Source organism: Salmo salar, unplaced genomic scaffold (assembly GCF_905237065.1).
Source record: "Salmo salar unplaced genomic scaffold, Ssal_v3.1, whole genome shotgun sequence".
NCBI classification, from domain to species: Eukaryota; Metazoa; Chordata; class Actinopteri; order Salmoniformes; family Salmonidae; genus Salmo; species Salmo salar.
The window spans coordinates 3,284-23,465 of NW_025547030.1; the positions used below are offsets into that span (position 1 = coordinate 3,284).

At 47.1% G+C, this 20,182-nt stretch overlaps 1 protein-coding gene across 1 annotated transcript; it reads left to right on the forward strand.

The window, feature by feature from the left end:
* Window positions 1-1,451: 1,451 nt before the first annotated feature.
* Window positions 1,452-19,340, forward strand: LOC106572488 (paralemmin-2; the record flags this gene model as incomplete). The annotated part of the gene is made up of 4 exons (XM_045711097.1): window positions 1,452-1,566; window positions 4,769-4,787; window positions 6,990-7,202; window positions 17,016-19,340. Coding segments are annotated over 4 exons (1,192 nt in total), but the record flags the coding sequence as incomplete, so codon positions are not given.
* Window positions 19,341-20,182: the final 842 nt, after the last annotated feature.

Below are 20,182 nucleotides of genomic sequence, written 5' to 3' on the forward strand. Positions count from 1 at the left end.
TGGACTCCATCCCAGTCTGAACAGGTAGAAGACTACTGGACTCCATCCCAGTCTGAACAGAAGTCTACTGGACTCCATCCCAGTCTGAACAGAAGTCTACTGGACTCCATCCCAGTCTGAACAGAAGTCTACTGGACTCCATCCCAGTCTTAACAGGTAGAAGTCTACTGGACTCCATCCCAGTCTGAACAGGTAGAAGTCTACTGGACTCCATCCCAGTCTGAACAGGTAGAAGTCTACTGGACTCCATCCCAGTCTGAACAGAAGTCTACTGGACTCCATCCCAGTCTGAACAGAAGACTACTGGACTCCATCCCAGTCTGAACAGAAGTCTACTGGACTCCATCCCAGTCTGAACAGGTAGAAGTCTACTGGACTCCATCCCAGTCTGAACAGGTAGAAGTCTACTGGACTCCATCCCAGTCTGAACAGAAGTCTACTGGACTCCATCCCAGTCTGAACAGAAGACTACTGGACTCCATCCCAGTCTGAACAGGTAGAAGACTACTGGACTCCATCCCAGTCTGAACAGGTAGAAGTCTACTGGACTCTATCCCAGTCTGAACAGGTAGAAGTTTGGATAGTGACTCTGGTTGGTGTCAAGCTTTGCCACCTCTAACTCTGGCATCGCACCAATGTCTCAGTGACTACACGTGTCTCAGTGACTACACACACACACACACACACACACACACACACACACACACACACACACACACACACACACACACACACACACACACACACACACACACACACACACACACACACAAACAACACATGCACATGCACATGCACATCATATTATGAGGAGAACAGTGAGCTGTGTTCTACAGGACTCAGGGCAGTGAGCTGTGTTCTACAGGACTCAGAGCAGTGAGATGTGTTGTACATGAATCTAATTGATCGGTATTGTGATGAATTGTTTCCAGTGTTAATGATAGTGACAGGGAATGTGTTCTGTTGCTGTTCTGTCATTCTATATTATAGATCTGTATTTTCAGAGACGATGTTCTTCCTTTTCTGTCGTTCTATATTATAGATCTGTATTAACAGAGATGTTGTTCTTCCTGTTCTGTCATTCTTTATTATAGATCTGTATTAACAGAGATGTTGTTCTTCCTGTTCTGTCATTCTATATTATAGATCTGTATTAACAGAGATGTTGTTCTTCCTGTTCTGTCATTCTTTATTATAGATCTGTATTAACAGAGATGTTGTTCTTCCTGTTCTGTCATTCTATATTATAGATCTGTATTAACAGAGATGTTGTTCTTCCTGTTCTGTCATTCTATATTATAGATCTGTATTAACAGAGATGTTGTTCTTCCTGTTCTGTCATTCTATATTATAGATCTGCATTAACAGAGATGTTGTTCTTCCTGTTCTGTCATTCTATATTATAGATCTGTATTAACAGAGATGTTGTTCTTCCTGTTCTGTCATTCTAGGTTGGAGTCAGAGATTGGTCTGTTGGAGAGCGAGGAGTGTCAGATCTCAGCTAAAGAGCAGACACTCAGAGAGAGACTGAGGAAAACAGAGAGGTCCATAGAAGACCTACAGAAAGTAAGAGAACATTGATCTATTTACCAACACAACATATCACTTTAAAGGCTAAGTCGAAAATGGCTCCTTATTCCCTTTATAGTGCACTTTTTGGACCAGAAGCCTAGGGATTAGGGTACCGTTTAGGACACAACCTTAGTAGTGTCTGCCTACTGTGACTGCATGAACACTCCACAGACTGCTCTATCGTTGCACTGCAGACCTGTGACTGCATGAACACTCCACAGACTGCTCTCTCGTTGCACTGCAGACCTGTGACTGCATTAACACTCCACAGACTGCTCTATCGTCGAACTGCAGACCTGTGACTGCATGGTACACTCCACAGACTGCTCTATCGTCGAACTGCAGACCTGTGACTGCATTAACACTCCACAGACTGCTCTATCGTCGAACTGCAGACCTGTGACTGCATGAACACTCCACAGACTGCTCTCTCGTCGAACTGCAGACCTGTGACTGCATGAACACTCCACAGACTGCTCTATCGTTGCACTGCAGACCTGTGACTGCATGAACACTCCACAGACTGCTCTCTCGTCGAACTGCAGACCTGTGACTGCATGAACACTCCACAGACAACTCTATCGTCGAACTGCAGACCTGTGACTGCGTGAACACTCCACAGACTGCTCTCTCGTCGAACTGCAGACCTGTGGAACGCTAGCTCATATCCTGTTAGGGCTAGGGGGCAGTATTGACACGGCTGGATAAAAAACATACCCGATTTAATCTGGTTACCACTCCTACCCAGTAACTAGAATATGCATATACTTATTACATATGGATAGAAAACACCCTAAAGTTTCTAAAACTGTTTGAATGGTGTCTGTGAGTATAACAGAACTCAAATGGCAGGTCAAAACCTGAGAGATTCCTTTACAGGAAGTGGCCTGTCTGATCATTTCTTGAACTTCTTTTCCATCTCTATCTTTTGCTAAGGATCTCTGCTCTAACGTGACACTTCCCACGTCTTCCATAGGCTCTCAGAGCCCGGGAAAAAACAGAATGTCGTCATTCCAGCCCCAGGCTGAAACACATTATCGCCTTTCTCAAGTGGCCGATCAAGGGACTCTGGGCTTATGCGCGTGACCCGACCGCCCCCGCCTTTGTGATTTTTTCCTCTGTTTGCCGAAAAGGAGATTCCCTGTCGGAATATTATCGCCCTTCTACGAGAAAAATGGCGTAAAAATTGATTTTAAACAGCGGTTGACATGCTTCGAAGTACGGTAATGGAATATTTAGAATTTTATTGTCACGAATTGCGCCATGCGCGCGACACTTCTTTACCATTTCGGATAGTGTCTGGAACGCACGAACAAAACGCCGCTATTCGGATATAACGATGGATTATTTTGGACCAAACCAACATTTGTTATTGAAGTAGCAGTCCTGGGTGTGCATTCTGACGAAGACAACAAAAGGTAATCAAACTTTTATAATAGTAAATATGATTATGGTGAGTGCTAAACTTGCCGGGTGTCTAAATAGCGAGCCCGTGATGCCTGGTCTATGTACTTAGAATATTGCAAAATGTGCTTTCACCAAAAAGCTATTTTAAAATCGGACATATCGAGTGCATAGAGGAGGTCTGTATCTATAATTCTTAAAATAATTGTTATGCTTTTTGTGAACGTTTATCGTGAGTAATTTAGTAAAATGTTAGCGAATTCCCGGAAGTTTGCGGGGGTATGCTAGTTCTGAACGTCACATGCTAATGTAAAAAGCTGGTTTTTGATATAAATATGAACTTGATTGAACAAAACATGCATGTATTGTATAACATAATGTCCTAGGGTTGTCATCTGATGAAGATCATCAAAGGTGAGTGCTGCATTTAGCTGTCTTCTGGGTTTTGGTGACATTATATGCTGGCTTGAAAAATGGGTGTCTGATTATTTCTGGCTTGGTACTCTGCTGACATAATCTAATGTTTTGCTTTCGTTGTAAAGCCTTTTTGAAATCGGACAGTGTGGTTAGATTAACGAGAGTCTTGTCTTTAAATAGCTGTAAAATAGTCATATGTTTGAGAAATTGAAGTAATAGGATTTTTAAGGTTTTGAAAATCGCGCCACAGGCTGCAAGTGGCTGTTACGTAGGTGGGACGCAAGCGTCCCACCTAGCCCATAGAGGATATTCTAGTGTTGTATTAGTTGATACAATTGTATATGAAAAGAAATCGTATCAAACCAATATAATGTTAATGGTAAGTTTAATGCCCAGTTGCCAATAGATGAGCTCAATAAAGTCATACTTGACATGTGGGAGTTTTTCTTTTCTTTTGAGATTTCGGCTTCAATGCACTGTCAATACAATCAGTAAAGCACTTTACAGTCAGTAAAGCTATTGGTGCTTTATGAATTGCTTTACTGATTGTTGAAATTATTCCAGTAATCGGTGAAGCACTTTACAATCAGTAAAGCAATTTATAAATCATTTAGAAATGTTTGTCTTATCTCTTCATGTCTCATCATGTCTCATCATGTCTCTTCATGTCTCTTCATGTCTCTTCATGTCTCTTCATGTCTCATCATGTCTCATCATGTCTCATGTCTCATCATGTCTCTTCATGTCTCTTCATGTCTCTTCATGTCTCTTCATGTCTCATCATGTCTCTTCATGTCTCATCATGTCTCATCATGTCTCATGTCTCATCATGTCTCTTCATGTCTCTTCATGTCTCATCATGTCTCATGTCTCTTCATGTCTCATCATGTCTCTTCATTTCTCTTCATGTCTCATGTCTCTTCATGTCTCTTCATGTCTCATCATGTCTCATGTCTCATCATGTCTCATCATGTCTCATGTCTCATCATGTCTCTTCATGTCTCTTCATGTCTCATCATGTCTCATGTCTCATCATGTCTCATCATGTCTCTTCATGTCTCATCATGTCTCATCATGTCTCTTCATGTCTCTTCATGTCTCTTCATGTCTCTTCATGTCTCATCGTGTCTCATCGTGTCTCTTCATGTCTCATCATGTCTCATCATGTCTCATCATGTCTCTTCATGTCTCATGTCTCTTCATTCTCATCATGTCTCTTCATGTCTCATCATGTCTCATCATGTCTCTTCATGTCTCATGTCTCTTCATTCTCATCATGTCTCTTCATGTCTCATCATGTCTCATCATGTCTCATCATGTCTCTTCATGTCTCTTCATGTCTCATCGTGTCTCTTCATGTCTTTTTTCTCTCCAGAGTCTCCAGAATGAGCATGGTGAGTGATATATTATTTACATACTGTTGATGATTATTGATGTTAGTTGTATTGAAGTGATTCCAGAGGACAGCACATGAAAGCATCAATGAAAACACTCATTTCCAGTGTGGTGTTGGATGGTTACCATGGTTATTCAAACAAGTTCATGATCAACAGCCCCATGCCGTGTGCCACCTACACACACACACACACAGACACACACACACACACACACACACACACTCCTACTGGCTGTTAACGTTACTTGCCTAGCTAAATAAAGGTTAAATAAGGTTTTTAAACACTCCCCCTCACTGTTACAGGGCTTTGTAAATCTCTCTCTCTCTCTCTCTCTCTCTCTCTCTCTGTGCTCTTTCCCTCTCTCTCTCTCTCTCTCTCTCTCAACTCTCTCTTCTCTCTCTCTTCTCTCTCTCTCTCTCTCTCTCTCTCTCTCTCTCTCTCTCTGCTCTTTCCCTCTCTCTCTCTCTCTCTCTCTCTCTCTCTCTCTCTCTGCTCTTTCCCCCTCTCTCTCTCTCGCTCTCTCTCTCTCTCTCTCTACTCTCTCTTCTCTCTTCTCTCTTCTCTCTTCTCTCTCTCTCTCTCTACTATCTCTCTCTCTACTCTCTCTACTCTCTCTCTCTCTCTCTCTGCTCTTTCCCTCTCTCTCTCTCTCTCTGGTCTCTCCCTCTCTCTTCCTATCTCTACTCTCTCTCTCTCTCTGCTCTTTCCCTCTCTCTCTCCTCTCACTCTCAACTCTCACTCTCTACTATCTCTACTCTCTGTCTGCTCTCTCCCTACTATCTCTACTCTCTGTCTCTCTCTCTCTCTCTGGTCTCTCTCTCTGGTCTCTCCCTCTCTCTTCCTATCTCTACTCTCTCTCGCTCTCTGCTCTTTCCCTCTCTCTCTCTCTCTCTCTCTCTCTCAACTCTCACTCTCTACTATCTCTACTCTCTGTCTGCTCTCTCCCTACTATCTCTACTCTCTGTCTGCTCTCTCCCTACTATCTCTACTCTCTGTCTCTCTCTCTCTCTCTGGTCTCTCTCTCTGGTCTCTCCCTCTCTCTTCCTATCTCTACTCTCTCTCTCTCTCTGCTCTTTCCCTCTCTCTCTCTCTCTCAACTCTCACTCTCTACTATCTCAACTCTCTGTCTCTCTATCTCTATCTCTCTCTACTATCTCTACTCTCTGTCTCTCTCTCTCTCTCTCTCTCTACTATCTCTACTCTGTCTCTCTATCTCTCTCTACTATCTCTACTCTGTCTCTCTCTCTCTCTACTATCTCTACTCTCTGTCTCTCTCTCTCTCTCTCTCTCTACTATCTCTACTCTCTGTCTCTCTCTCTCTCTCTCTCTCTCTACTATCTCTACTCTGTCTCTCTCTCTCTCTACTATCTCTACTCTGTCTCTATCTCTCTCTACTCTCTCTACTCTCTCTCTCTCTCTCTCTCTCTCTGCTCTTTCCCTCTCTCTCTCTCTCTCTCTCTACTATCTCTACTCTGTCTCTCTTTCTCTACTATCTCTACTCTGTCTCTCTATCTCTCTCTACTATCTCTACTCTGTCTCTCTCTCTCTCTCTACTATCTCTACTCTCTCTCTCTCTCTCTCTCTCTCTCTCTCTCTGCCACATTAACCCCTTGGATCGTTTCCCTCCTACCTCAGCGGTACCATTGATTGCTCCAACATAAGACAGTAGCCCTGTACTTTGTTTCCCCTGATCCACCTATTCACAGGGAATCCCCCCAACCCAGGGCCGCTCTGATCCCCTCTAATACACCTCTCTACACATTCTGCTGAACGTAGCACTGGGCTGGGGGAAAGAAGAGAAAGAGTTACAGAGAGAGAGAGGGGGAGAGGGGAAGAGAGATACATGGGAGGGGGAGGGAGAGATGAATACAGAGAGAGAGATATGGAGAGGGAGAGAGAGAGAGAGAGGGGGAGAGGGGGAAGAGAGGGAGAGAGAGATAGAGGGAGAGAGGAATACAGAGAGAGAGATACAGAGGAGAGAGAGAGAAAGGGGGGAAGAGAGATAGAGGGGGAGGGAGAGGGAGAGAGGAATACAGAGAGGGAGATAGGGAGAGAGGAATACAGAGAGGGAGAGAGGGAGAGAGAGAGGGGGGAGAGAGTGAGAAAGGGACCGATACAAAGAGAGAGAGATTGAGTGTGTGCTGGGGTGGGGTGGGAGGGTCCAGTCTGACTTCCTCTCCTGCTCTCCGCCCCAACCAGATGCTGTGAGTAACGCCTCACCCCAGCAGCCAGACCAGCTCCTCGACCAGCTCCACGACCAGCTCCCCGACCAGCTCCCCGACCAGCTCCTCGACCAGCTCCCCGACCAGCTCCCCGACCAGCAGCCAGACATCAGAGACTCCTCCACCACTTCTCCTCATCAGGCCACAGCCTCAACAGCACCTGCCTCTGGGGAGCAGCCAAAGAAACCTGGTAGGTGCTGGGTGGGGGGGAGTTGTGAGGTTTGGACCAGAGCCAAGGGAGGACAGTACTAGGACCAGGGAGGGGTAACGGGTAGTAGCTAGCTAGCGGAGAGATAGGGAGGTACAATGTGACAACCCACAGACTCAATAATAGGAAGGTACAAAGTGGCTCAGTGAAAAATAAACTGTCTACATCTCCTTTACAAAGGTGGTATCTGATGCTACTGAACCAGATGTCTGTGTATCAGGGGAGAAGCTCCAGGTGGTATCTGATGCTACTGAACCAGATGTCTGTGTATCAGGGGAGAAGCTCCAGGTGGTATCTGATGCTACTGAACCAGATGTCTGTGTATCAGGGGAGAAGCTCCAGGCGGTATCTGATGCTACTGAACCAGATGTCTGTGTATCAGGGGAGAAGCTCCAGGTGGTATCTGATGCTACTGAACCAGATGTCTGTGTATCAGGGGAGAAGCTCCAGGTGGTATCTGATGCTACTGAACCAGATGTCTGTGTATCAGGGGAGAAGCTCCAGGTGGTATCTGATGCTACTGAACCAGATGTCTGTGTATCAGGGGAGAAGCTCCAGGTGGTATCTGATGCTACTGAACCAGATGTCTGTGTATCAGGGGAGAAGCTCCAGGTGGTATCTGATGCTACTGAACCAGATGTCTGTGTATCAGGGAGAAGCTCCAGGTGGTATCTGATGCTACTGAACCAGATGTCTGTGTATCAGGGGAGAAGCTCCAGGTGGTATCTGATGCTACTGAACCAGATGTCTGTGTATCAGGGGAGAAGCTCCAGGTGGTATCTGATGCTACTGAACCAGATGTCTGTGTATCAGGGGAGAAGCTCTAGGTGGTATCTGATGCTACTGAACCAGATGTCTGTGTATCAGGGGAGAAGCTCCAGGTGGTATCTGATGCTACTGAACCAGATGTCTGTGTATCAGGGGAGAAGCTCCAGGTGGTATCTGATGCTACTGAACCAGATGTCTGTGTATCAGGGGAGAAGCTCCAGGTGGTATCTGATGCTACTGAACCAGATGTCTGTGTATCAGGGGAGAAGCTCCAGGTGGTATCTGATGCTACTGAACCAGATGTCTGTGTATCAGGGGAGAAGCTCCAGGTGGTATCTGATGCTACTGAACCAGATGTCTGTGTATCAGGGGAGAAGCTCCAGGTGGTATCTGATGCTACTGAACCAGATGTCTGTGTATCAGGGGAGAAGCTCTAGGTGGTATCTGATGCTACTGAACCAGATGTCTGTGTATCAGGGGAGAAGCTCCAGGTGGTATCTGATGCTACTGAACCAGATGTCTGTGTATCAGGGGAGAAGCTCCAGGTGGTATCTGATGCTACTGAACCAGATGTCTGTGTATCAGGGGAGAAGCTCCAGGTGGTATCTGATGCTACTGAACCAGATGTCTGTGTATCAGGGAGAAGCTCCAGGTGGTATCTGATGCTACTGAACCAGATGTCTGTGTATCAGGGGAGAAGCTCCAGGTGGTATCTGATGCTACTGAACCAGATGTCTGTGTATCAGGGGAGAAGCTCCAGGTGGTATCTGATGCTACTGAACCAGATGTCTGTGTATCAGGGAAGAAGCTCCAGGTGGTATCTGATGCTACTGAACCAGATGTCTGTGTATCAGGGGAGAAGCTCCAGGTGGTATCTGATGCTACTGAACCAGATGTCTGTGTATCAGGGGAGAAGCTCCAGGTGGTATCTGATGCTACTGAACCAGATGTCTGTGTATCAGGGGAGAAGCTCCAGGTGGTATCTGATGCTACTGAACCAGATGTCTGTGTGTCAGGGGAGAAGCTCCAGGTGGTATCTGATGCTACTGAACCAGATGTCTGTGTATCAGTGGAGAAGCTCCAGGTGGTATCTGATGCTACTGAACCAGATGTCTGTGTATCAGGGGAGAAGCTCCAGGTGGTATCTGATGCTACTGAACCAGATGTCTGTGTATCAGGGGAGAAGCTCCAGGTGGTATCTGATTTTAAGTACCTTGGCATCATAATTTATTCCAATCTCTCTTTTAAAAAGAAGGTGAAAAAGGTAATTCTAATAACCAAATTCAACCTCGCAAATTTCCGATTTTTACGAAATTGTTTGACTACAGAGGTAGCAAAACTGTACTTCAAATCTATGATAGTCTCCCCACTTAACATACGGCTTGACTAGTTGGGCCCAAGCTTGCTGTACAACATTAAAACCTATTCAGTCTGTCTACAAACAGGCTCTCAAAGTGCTCGATAGGAAGCTCAATAGCCACCATCACTGTTACATCCTCAGAAAGCATGAGCTCCTGAGTTGGGAAAATCTTGTGCAATACACCGACGCATGTCTTTTATTCCAGATCCTAAATGGCCTGGCTCCCCCTCCACTCAGTACTTTTGTTAAACAGAAAACCCAAACATATGGCAGCAGATCCACAAGGTCTGCCATGAGAGGTGACTGTATAAGTTCCCTTAAGGAAAAGCACTTTTAGTCAATCTGCTTTCTCTGTGAGAGCTTCACATGTCTGGAGTACACTGCCATCAGACACACATAACTGCATCACCTATCACACTTTCACATAAAAACATGAAGACATGGCTAAAGGTCAATCAGACTAGTGAACATAATCCCTAGCTGTGTATTGTCGCTTTCCATGTTGTCTGTTGTCTGTAGCTTGTGAGGTGTGGAAACACTGTTGTTTTTTGTGCTATTGCTCTGTCTGCGTGCTATGTGTTTCTATGTTCCTCTGTCTGCGTGCTGTGTGTTTCTATGTTCCTCTGTCTGTGTGCTGTGTGTTTCTATGTTCCTCTGTCTGCGTGCTGTGTGTTTCTATGTTCCTCTGTCTGCGTGCTGTGTGTTTCTATGTTCCTCTGTCTGCGTGCTGTGTGTTTCTATGTTCCTCTGTCTGCGTGCTGTGTGTTTCTATGTTTCTCTGTCTGCGTGCTATGTGTTTCTATGTTTCTCTGTCTGCGTGCTATGTGTTTCTATGTTTCTCTGTCTGCGTGCTGTGTGTTTCTATGTTTCTCTGTCTGCGTGCTGTGTGTTTCTATGTTTCTCTGTCTGTGTGCTGTGTGTTTCTATGTTTCTCTGTCTGCGTGCTGTGTGTTTCTATGTTTCTCTGTCTGCGTGCTGTGTGTTTCTATGTTTCTCTGTCTGCGTGCTATGTGTTTCTATGTTTCTCTGTCTGCGTGCTGTGTGTTTCTATGTTTCTCTGTCTGCGTGCTGTGTGTTTCTATGTTTCTCTGTCTGTGTGCTGTGTGTTTCTATGTTCCTCTGTCTGCGTGCTGTGTGTTTCTATGTTCCTCTGTCTGCGTGCTGTGTGTTTCCTATGTTTCTCTGTCTGCGTGCTGTGTGTTTCTATGTTCCTCTGTCTGCGTGCTGTGTGTTTCTATGTTCCTCTGTCTGCGTGCTGTGTGTTTCCTATGTTCCTCTGTCTGCGTGCTATGTGTTTCTATGTTCCTCTGTCTGCGTGCTGTGTGTTTCTATGTTTCTCTGTCTGCGTGCTGTGTGTTTCTATGTTTCTCTGTCTGTGTGCTGTGTGTTTCTATGTTTCTCTGTCTGTGTGCTGTGTGTTTCTATGTTTCTCTGTCTGTGTGCTGTGTGTTTCTATGTTGCTCTGTCTGCGTGCTGTGTGTTTCTATGTTTCTCTGTCTGCGTGCTGTGTGTTTCTATGTTTCTCTGTCTGCGTGCTGTGTGTTTCTATGTTCCTCTGTCTGCGTGCTGTGTGTTTCTATGTTCATCTGTCTGCGTGCTGTGTGTTTCTATGTTCCTCTGTCTGCGTGCTGTGTGTTTCCTGTTCTATGTTTCTCTGTCTGTGTGCTATGTGTTTCTATGTTCCTCTGTCTGCGTGCTGTGTGTTTCTATGTTCCTCTGTCTGCGTGCTGTGTGTTTCTATGTTCATCTGTCTGCGTGCTGTGTGTTTCTATGTTCCTCTGTCTGCGTGCTGTGTGTTTCCTGTTCTATGTTTCTCTGTCTGCGTGCTATGTGTTTCTATGTTTCTCTGTCTGCGTGCTGTGTGTTTCTATGTTCCTCTGTCTGCGTGCTGTGTTTCCTGTTCTATGTTTCTCTGTCTGCGTGCTGTGTGTTTCTATGTTCCTCTGTCTGCGTGCTGTGTTTCCTGTTCTATGTTTCTCTGTCTGCGTGCTGTGTGTTTCTATGTTCCTCTGTCTGCGTGCTGTGTGTTTCCTGTTCTATGTTCCTCTGTCTGCGTGCTGTGTGTTTCTATGTTTCTCTGTCTGCGTGCTGTGTGTTTCCTGTTCTATGTTTCTCTGTCTGCGTGCTGTGTGTTTCTATGTTGCTCTGTCTGCGTGCTATGTGTTTCCTGTTCTATGTTTCTCTGTCTGCGTGCTGTGTGTTTCCTGTTCTATGTTCCTCTGTCTGCGTGCTGTGTGTTTCCTGTTCTATGTTCCTCTGTCTGCGTGCTGTGTGTTTCCTGTTCTATGTTTCTCTGTCTGCGTGCTGTGTGTCTCTATGTTCCTCTGTCTGCGTGCTGTGTGTTTCCTGTTCTATGTTGCTCTGTCTGCGTGCTGTGTGTTTCCTGTTCTATGTTCCTCTGTCTGCGTGCTGTGTGTTTCCTGTTCTATGTTCCTCTGTCTGCGTGCTGTGTGTTTCCTGTTCTATGTTCCTCTGTCTGCGTGCTGTGTGTTTCCTGTTCTATGTTTCTCTGTCTGCGTGCTGTGTGTTTCCTGTTCTATGTTCCTCTGTCTGCGTGCTGTGTGTTTCTATGTTCCTCTGTCTGCGTGCTGTGTGTTTCCTGTTCTATGTTCCTCTGTCTGCGTGCTGTGTGTTTCTATGTTCCTCTGTCTGTGTGCTGTGTGTTTCCTGTTCTATGTTGCTCTGTCTGCGTGCTGTGTGTTTCTATGTTCCTCTGTCTGCGTGCTGTGTGTTTCCTGTTCTATGTTCCTCTGTCTGTGTGCTGTGTGTTTCTATGTTCCTCTGTCTGTGTGCTGTGTGTTTCTATGTTCCTCTGTCTGCGTGCTGTGTGTTTCTATGTTCCTCTCTCTGCGTGCTGTGTGTTTCTATGTTCCTCTGTCTGCGTGCTGTGTGTTTCTATGTTCCTCTGTCTGTGTGCTGTGTGTTTCTATGTTCCTCTGTCTGTGTGCTGTGTGTTTCTATGTTCCTCTGTCTGTGTGCTGTGTGTTTCTATGTTCCTCTGTCTGTGTGCTGTGTGTTTCTATGTTCCTCTGTCTGTGTGCTGTGTGTTTCTATGTTCCTCTGTCTGCGTGCTGTGTGTTTCTATGTTTCTCTGTCTGCGTGCTGTGTGTTTCTATGTTCCTCTGTCTGCGTGCTGTGTGTTTCTATGTTCCTCTGTCTGCGTGCTGTGTGTTTCTATGTTTCTCTGTCTGCGTGCTGTGTGTCTCTATGTTTCTCTGTCTGCGTGCTGTGTGTTTCTATGTTTCTCTGTCTGCGTGCTGTGTGTCTCTATGTTTCTCTGTCTGCGTGCTGTGTGTCTCTTATTCTGTGTTTCTCGCATGTGCTCACTCCTCATGGTCTGTCTGTATTGTTATTGTTATTGTTTTTAATAACCTGTCCAGGGACTCCAGTTCCAAATTAGCCGGCAGGCTAAAACCGGCACTTTTCCTGAAACAGTGATTCATGTGCTGGGCTCTGATCACAGGACTAACAGACTGTAATATATTAACACTGACCATGTAACTATGTGCCACAGTGAGCAGAAGTGAATTGAACAAAGATGGTGGTTGGTTGAATACAGTATAATTGACTATTGTTAGCAGCCAGTCTTATCTACAGTGAAATACTGTACTGTTTAGTTTTCATCTGTTTTCCATCTAAAATGAGTTAAGCTTTATTTTTGATGTATTACACTTGTGATTTCATAAAAGTTAAATATTTATAATTCTGTAGTTGGAAATTCGAGCTCTGCGATTTCACCGGATGTTGTCGAGGTGTCTCGCTAGTGGAACGTCTTGCCGTAATTAAGTCGTGGAGTTGTGTAATAAATGCCATACGTTAGACATAACATGGAAAAGATAAACTCTATTATTTCAAAACATATTGAGAAAATCCCTTGAAGATAATTTTGTAATGAAGTTACTTTTTAAGGTAATTGGAAAAACACATGTCCTGCTGTACTGCACTGTCACTGTTTCAGTCTGCCTTCTGTCTGTCTCCCTCCCTGTCTGCCTGTCTGTCTCCCTCCCTGTCTGCCTGTCTGTCTCCCTCCCTGTCTGCCTGTCTGTCTGTCTGCCTGTCTGTCTGCCTTCTGTCTGTCTCCCTCCCTGTCTGCCTGTCTGTCTGTCTCCCTCCCTGTCTGCCTGTCTGTCTGTCTCCCTCCCTGTCTGTCTGCCTGTCTGTCTGCCTGTCTGTCTGCCTGTCTGTCTGCCTGTCTGTCTGTCTGTCTGTCTGTCTGTCTGTCTGTCTGTCTGTCTGCCTCCCTGTCTGCCTGTCTGCCTGTCTGCCTCCCTGTCTGCCTGTCTGTCTCTCTGTCTCTCTGTCTACCTCCCTCCCTGCCTGTATGTCTGTCATGCTTCATTCTACAGCTAGAAGACTCCTGATATCTCCAGGAGTGAGAAGTTTAACTAGGGCCGTCTACTTTAAGTGCTGCCTGTCTTCCCAGTGACCTACTTTGTGTGTGTAAACTGCTGACTGCTCACAACTTGAAGACAGTTGTTGACACATCAACCAGGACTAAGGAGAGGGGCAATTTATGACTTGTTTCTGTAATCAGGGTTTTTCATCTTCAAGGCAATTAACAATAGTATTAGTACTTCAGTCTCCTCTGTTTTTCTCAGCGGCAGTCTGGTTGCAAAACTAATACCGTTCAGCTGAGCTATTCGGGAAGGAAAGAGAGTAGCTCCCCATCACTCTCTCACTTGAATATCTTATCTAGTTATTTACAGCTTATCATTTTGTAGATTTGTCAACTATGTGTGTGTTTTCTATACCTGTTCTCACCTCTCCCTGTACGCTTCACAGACACTCCCCAACCCCTTGGCTACAGCTCTTCTGATTTAGTGTACCCTGCATGCACAACCCCATGTGGAATTCCTTCGTCTCTGGCAGCGTTTGAAACAGCCGATCTAAGGTCAAGAACTCCATGTTCATCCTATCCTACGCTGCCCTTCAGTCCCTTTGACTTTTTGACGGAGACTTGGATCAACTCAGACAATACTGCTGCTCTCTCTTCATCTGACTACGTTTTCGCTCATAATCCGAGAGCATCTGGTCATCGCTCTGGTGGCACATTGATACACATTTTTCCCGAGTGGAGATTTTCTGTTTTTTTTCCCCTCTTGTCCATCGCCTCATTTCAATTCCATTCTATCACTGTCACTTGTCCACTCAATCTTAACATTGTTGTCATCTATCGCCCACCAGGTGCCCTTAGAGAGTTCATCAATGAGCTTGACACCTTGATAAGCTCATTTCCTGAAGATGGCTCATTGCTCTTTGTACTTGGCGACTTCAACCTCTCGACGACTGCCTTCCATTCATTTCTTTCCAAAACTCTCGTTCCCCTCCTTTGGACCCTTTCCCAGTCCCATCCCACTCACAAGGCAGGCAATACACTTGACCTCATCTTTACTAGAGGCTGTTCGCCTACTCCCCTGCTCCGTGGCTGAGTGACTCATCGCGAGCTTACAGAACAGGGCTGCAGGCAGCTGAGTGTAAATGGAGGAAAACTAAACTTCCGGAGAACCTATCATCCTTCCTCTCCCTCCTCTCTACTTACTCTTCTAAACCCACTTTTTCAAGCTTCTGCCTCTAACCCTAGGAAACTATTTTCCGCCTTCTCCTCCTTCCTTAATCCTTCTCCCCCTCCCTGCTCCCTCTCTGTGGACGACTTTGTCAACCACTTTGACAAGAAGGTCGACGACATTTGCTCCTCATTCACTCAGCCTATTGAGTCCATTGGTCCCACTCGCACAGATTTACCCAAACGCCTTGACCTCTTTCTCCCCTCTCTCTCCAGATGAAATCCTTTGACTAGTGAGGTCCAGCAGCCCGACAACCCACTCGAATCCAACACCTCTTCCTTTCTCCAGATCAACTCTGGAGACCTTCTCCCATTCCTCACTTCCCTGTCCACTGGCTGCCTCCCCTCTGACTTCAAAATGCCAGTGTCGCTCCCCTCCTCAAGAAACCAAAACTCGACTCCTCTGACATCAAAAACTACAGACCTGTATCCCTTCTTTATTTTCTTTCCAAAAAAACTGGGCGTCTCAGGCTCTATCAGATCCTCCTCTCCACCCTCTCAGGGCTGGGCGTCTCAGGCTCTGCACACTCTTGGATTGCATCCTAACTGGCAGGCCGCTCCTACCAGGTGACGTGGAGAGGACCTGTGTCTGCACCACTCACTCTCACGACTGGTGTCCCCCAGGGCTCGGTTCTAGGTCCTCTCCTCTTCTCTCTATACACCAAGTCACTCCGCTCTGTCTTGTCCTCACTCTCCTATCATTGCAATGCGGATGACACTCAACTACTTTGCTCATTCCCCCCTAGTGACATGCATCTCTGCGGCTGGCAGATACCTCCGCTTGGATGACGGTTCACCACCTCAAGCTCAACCACAACAAGACAGAGCTGCTCTTCTTTCCGAGGAAGGCCGGCCCTCTCAAAGACCTCTCCATCACGGTGGACAACTCCATGGTTTTTTCATCTCAGACGTCAAGAACCTTGGCGTGGCCCTGGACAACACCCTGTTGTTCTCTGAAAACATCAAAGCAGTGGCTCTCTCCTGCAGGTTCATGCTCTACAACATCCATAGAGCCACCCTTCCTCATACAGGAAGCAGAGCAGTTCCTAATCCAGGCACTTGTCATCTTCCGTCTGGACTACCGCAACTTGCTCTTGGCAGGGCTCCCCCGCTTGTGCCATCAAACGCTGCAGCCCTCCTGGTGTTCAACCTTCCCAAGTTCTCCCACATCACCCCGCTCCTCCGCACACTCCACTGGCTTCCAGTCGAAGCTCGTATCCACTACAAGACCATGGTGCTTGCCTACGGAGCAGCAAGAGGAACTGCCCCTCCCTACATTCAGGCTATGCTCAAACCCTACACCCCAACCAGAGCACTCCCTTCTGCCACCTCAGGTCCGGGTGGGAAAGTTCGGTCCAAGCTCTTCTCTGTCCTCGAAACCCAATGGTGGAATCAGCTTCCCTCTGTAGCTAGGACAGCAGAGTCCCTGCCCATCTTCCCTCTGTAGCTAGGACAGCAGAGTCCCTGCCCATCTTCCCTCTGTAGCTAGGACAGCAGAGTCCCTGCCCATCTTCCCTCTGTAGCTAGGACGGCAGAGTCCCTGCCCATCTTCCCTCTGTAGCTAGGACGGCAGAGTCCCTGCCCATCTTCCCTCTGTAGCTAGGACAGCAGAGTCCCTGCCCATCTTCCCTCTGTAGCTAGGACAGCAGAGTCCCTGCGCATCTTCCCTCTGTAGCTAGAACAGCAGAGTCCCTGCCCATCTTCCCTCTGTAGCTAGGACAGCAGAGCCCATCTTCCAAAAATATCTGAAACTCTGTCTTCAAATAGTATCTATAATCACCCAGCGATGTACTATAGTGGCAACATGATATCTCGTCTGTCTGTCTGTCTGTCTGTCTGTCTCCCAGAGATGTACCATAGTGGTAACATGATATCTTATCTCTCTCTCTCTCTCTCTCTCTCTCTCTCTCTCTCTCTCTCTCTCTCTCTCTCTCTCTCTCTCTCTCTCTCTCTCTCTCTCTCTCTCTCTCTCTCTCTCTCTCTCTCTCTCTCTCTCTCTCTCTCTCTCTCTCTCTCTCTCTCTCTCTCTCTCTCTCTCTCTCTCTCTCTCTCTCTCTCTCTCTCTCTCTCTCTCTCTCTCTCTGCCTGTCTGTCTTTCACCCAGTGATGTACGCCATGGAGATCAACGTGGAGAAGGACAGAAAGACAGGGGACACCAGGATCCTGTCAGCTTCTGCAGTCAGCCCTGACGAGGTGCCTGACCGCGGGGTCAAGGTTTTCGACGACGGCCGGAAGGTTGTCTACGAGGTCCGCTCAGGGGGGTCCTCTACCCTGGACAATGGGGTTCACCGCTGGAGCTCCCAACAGGTGGATGAGCTGATGAAGCGGGTCGGGGCGACCACTGGCTGTGCTCAGGGAGGCAAGGCTAAGGTCACCGTCAACCCCGCCGACGCTGATGACCCCAAAACCTCCCCTAGGTCCACTGACCCCTCCGCTGACCTCCCTACCAACTACACCCCCTACACTACCCCCCCAGCTGTCCCTAGCTCTGGCACCACGGCCCACAAGATGCCCAAGCCCCAGGCTCCAAGCGCCCCCATCACCACCCAGCCTCCACCCTGCCAGGAGGTGATATACGAGGGTGAGGTGACGGAGGCTCCCCAGGCTACGGCGGAGAAGCCGATCACTATGATCTTCATGGGTTATCATAATGTAGACGACCAGGATGAGACCAAGAGGCTGCTGGGATTCGACGGCACCATCAAGGCTGAGATCGTCCTGATCGATGAGGACGATGAGAAGTCGCTACGGGAGAAAACGGTGACAGACGGTTACTCCACCGTGGACGGCAACGCCGCCGACCTGGTGTCTGGCGCGCGGCCGCTCAGCGACACCACCGAACTGTCGTCGGAGGGGAAGGACGAGAGCTCTGCCACGGCCACCAAGGAACTCCCCTCCCCAGCAGGTATAGAGAAGAAAAAGCCCTGCCGCTGCTGTACTATCATGTAACCTCATTACTTTAACTACACTACCCACAACTCTCTGTTTTTTCCCCCTGGGACTGCAGGGAGGAAGGAGCTCATTGGTTAATCAAGGCTCTGATCTTCCTCCTCCCGAAACCCTCCTCCTCCTCCTCCTCTTCCTCTTCCTCCTCACAGCTACTAACAGAACCTTACCTTCTGGCCCCTGGAACTTGGCTGCGTTGACATCACTCTTTTTAACTTTGACCTTTGACTCACCTTTGTGAGCCTGTGTCCTGATGATGCCCTCCCCCCTCCCCAGGGAAAGTAAAGGCACTCTGTCACTCCCTTCAGTAGGACAACGGTGGAGGTTGAAGTTGCCCCTAGACACTAATAAAGGGTCAGTTTTAGATTTTATACTACTACAGATGAAGGTCAGGATTGGATGAAGGGGAAGCTGATTCTAGATCAGGGGAAAACGTCACCCCAGAGCAAGGACAACTATTCCAACACAGAGCAGCACAGTGTTTGGGTTGGGTTGGGCTAGCCACTAGTTTCATGGTATACACGATACATTTGGTCTGTAAGAAATAAGTTATTATCCTGACCAAGGGAATGTTTGATGTTACAGACCTGGATCAGATGAATATCCATCTGGCAGTCCTGAAAACAACAGAAAGATGACCTGCAGAGATTTTAGTATGAGCCAGTACGGGTTGGTATTCACACCGGTCTGTCTAGTTGCCGTATTCAAGCAGAGACATCTGACTGTATGGATATCCAACAGACTAGGGGCCCATCCTACACTGGACCTTATTCCCTATGTAATAAAATGAATTTTGACCAGAGCCTTGAGGGTAGAGTGGCCCCGACCTTGATACAACACCAAATACAGTATCACAGATTCATCTTTAGAAGTGTGTAAAAAGTAGTGCACTATATAGGGAATAGGGTTCTGGTCTATAGTAGTACCACTATATAGGGAATAGGGTTCTGGTCTATAGTAGTGCACTATATAGGGAATAGGGCCCTGGTCTAAAGTAGTGCACTATATAGGGAATAGGGCTCTGGTCTAAAGTAGTTCACTACATAGGGAATAGGGCTCTGGTCTATAGTAGTGCCACTATATGGGGAATAGGGTGCCATTTGGGATATATCCTGGGAAGGGCATTACTTATGACCTTCTGTCTGTACTGTCAGAAACATAAAGTTATCATATTTAACGATAGGCTCCTCAACCAAACCATGTCAGAGGTGAGGAGGGAACTACCAGGGTATCAGAGTATAGGAGGGAACTACCAGGGTATCAGAGTGAAGGAGGGAACTACCAGGGTATCAGAGTGAAGGAGGGAACTACCAGGGTATCAGAGTATAGGAGGGAACTACCAGGGTATCAGAGTGAAGGAGGGACCTACCAGGGTGTCAGAGTATAGGAGGGAACTACCAGGGTATCAGAGTATAGGAGGGAACTACCAGGGTATCAGAGTATAGGAGGGAACTACCAGGGTATCAGAGTGAAGGAGGGAACTACCAGGGTATCAGAGTATAGGAGGGAACTACCAGGGTATCAGAGTGAAGGAGGGAACTACCAGGGTATCAGAGTATAGGAGGGAACTACCAGGGTATCAGAGTATAGGAGGGAACTACCAGGGTATCAGAGTGAAGGAGGGAACTACCAGGGTATCAGAGTATAGGAGGGAACTACCAGGGTATCAGAGTATAGGAGGGAACTACCAGGGTATCAGAGTATAGGAGGGAACTACCAGGGTATCAGAGTGAAGGAGGGAACTACCAGGGTATCAGAGTATAGGAGGGAACTACCAGGGTATCAGAGTATAGGAGGGAACTACCAGGGTATCAGAGTGAAGGAGGGAACTACCAGGGTATCAGAGTGAAGGAGGGAACTACCAGGGTATCAGAGTATAGGAGGGAACTACCAGGGTATCAGAGTATAGGAGGGAACTACCAGGGTATCAGAGTATAGGAGGGAACTACCAGGGTATCAGAGTATAGGAGGGAACTACCAGGGTATCAGAGTATAGGAGGGAACTACCAGGGTATCAGAGTGAAGGAGGGAACTACCAGGGTATCAGATTGAAGGAGGGAACTACCAGGGTATCAGAGTATAGGAGGGAACTACCAGGGTATCAGAGTGAAGGAGGGAACTACCAGGGTATCAGAGTGAAGGAGGGAACTACCAGGGTATCAGAGTGAAGGAGGGAACTACCAGGGTATCAGAGTATAGGAGGGAACTACCAGGGTATCAGAGTGAAGGAGGGAACTACCAGGGTATCAGAGTGAAGGAGGGAACTACCAGGGTTTCAGAGTGAAGGAGGGAACTCTATTATGATATTAGATTTACTGTATTTGA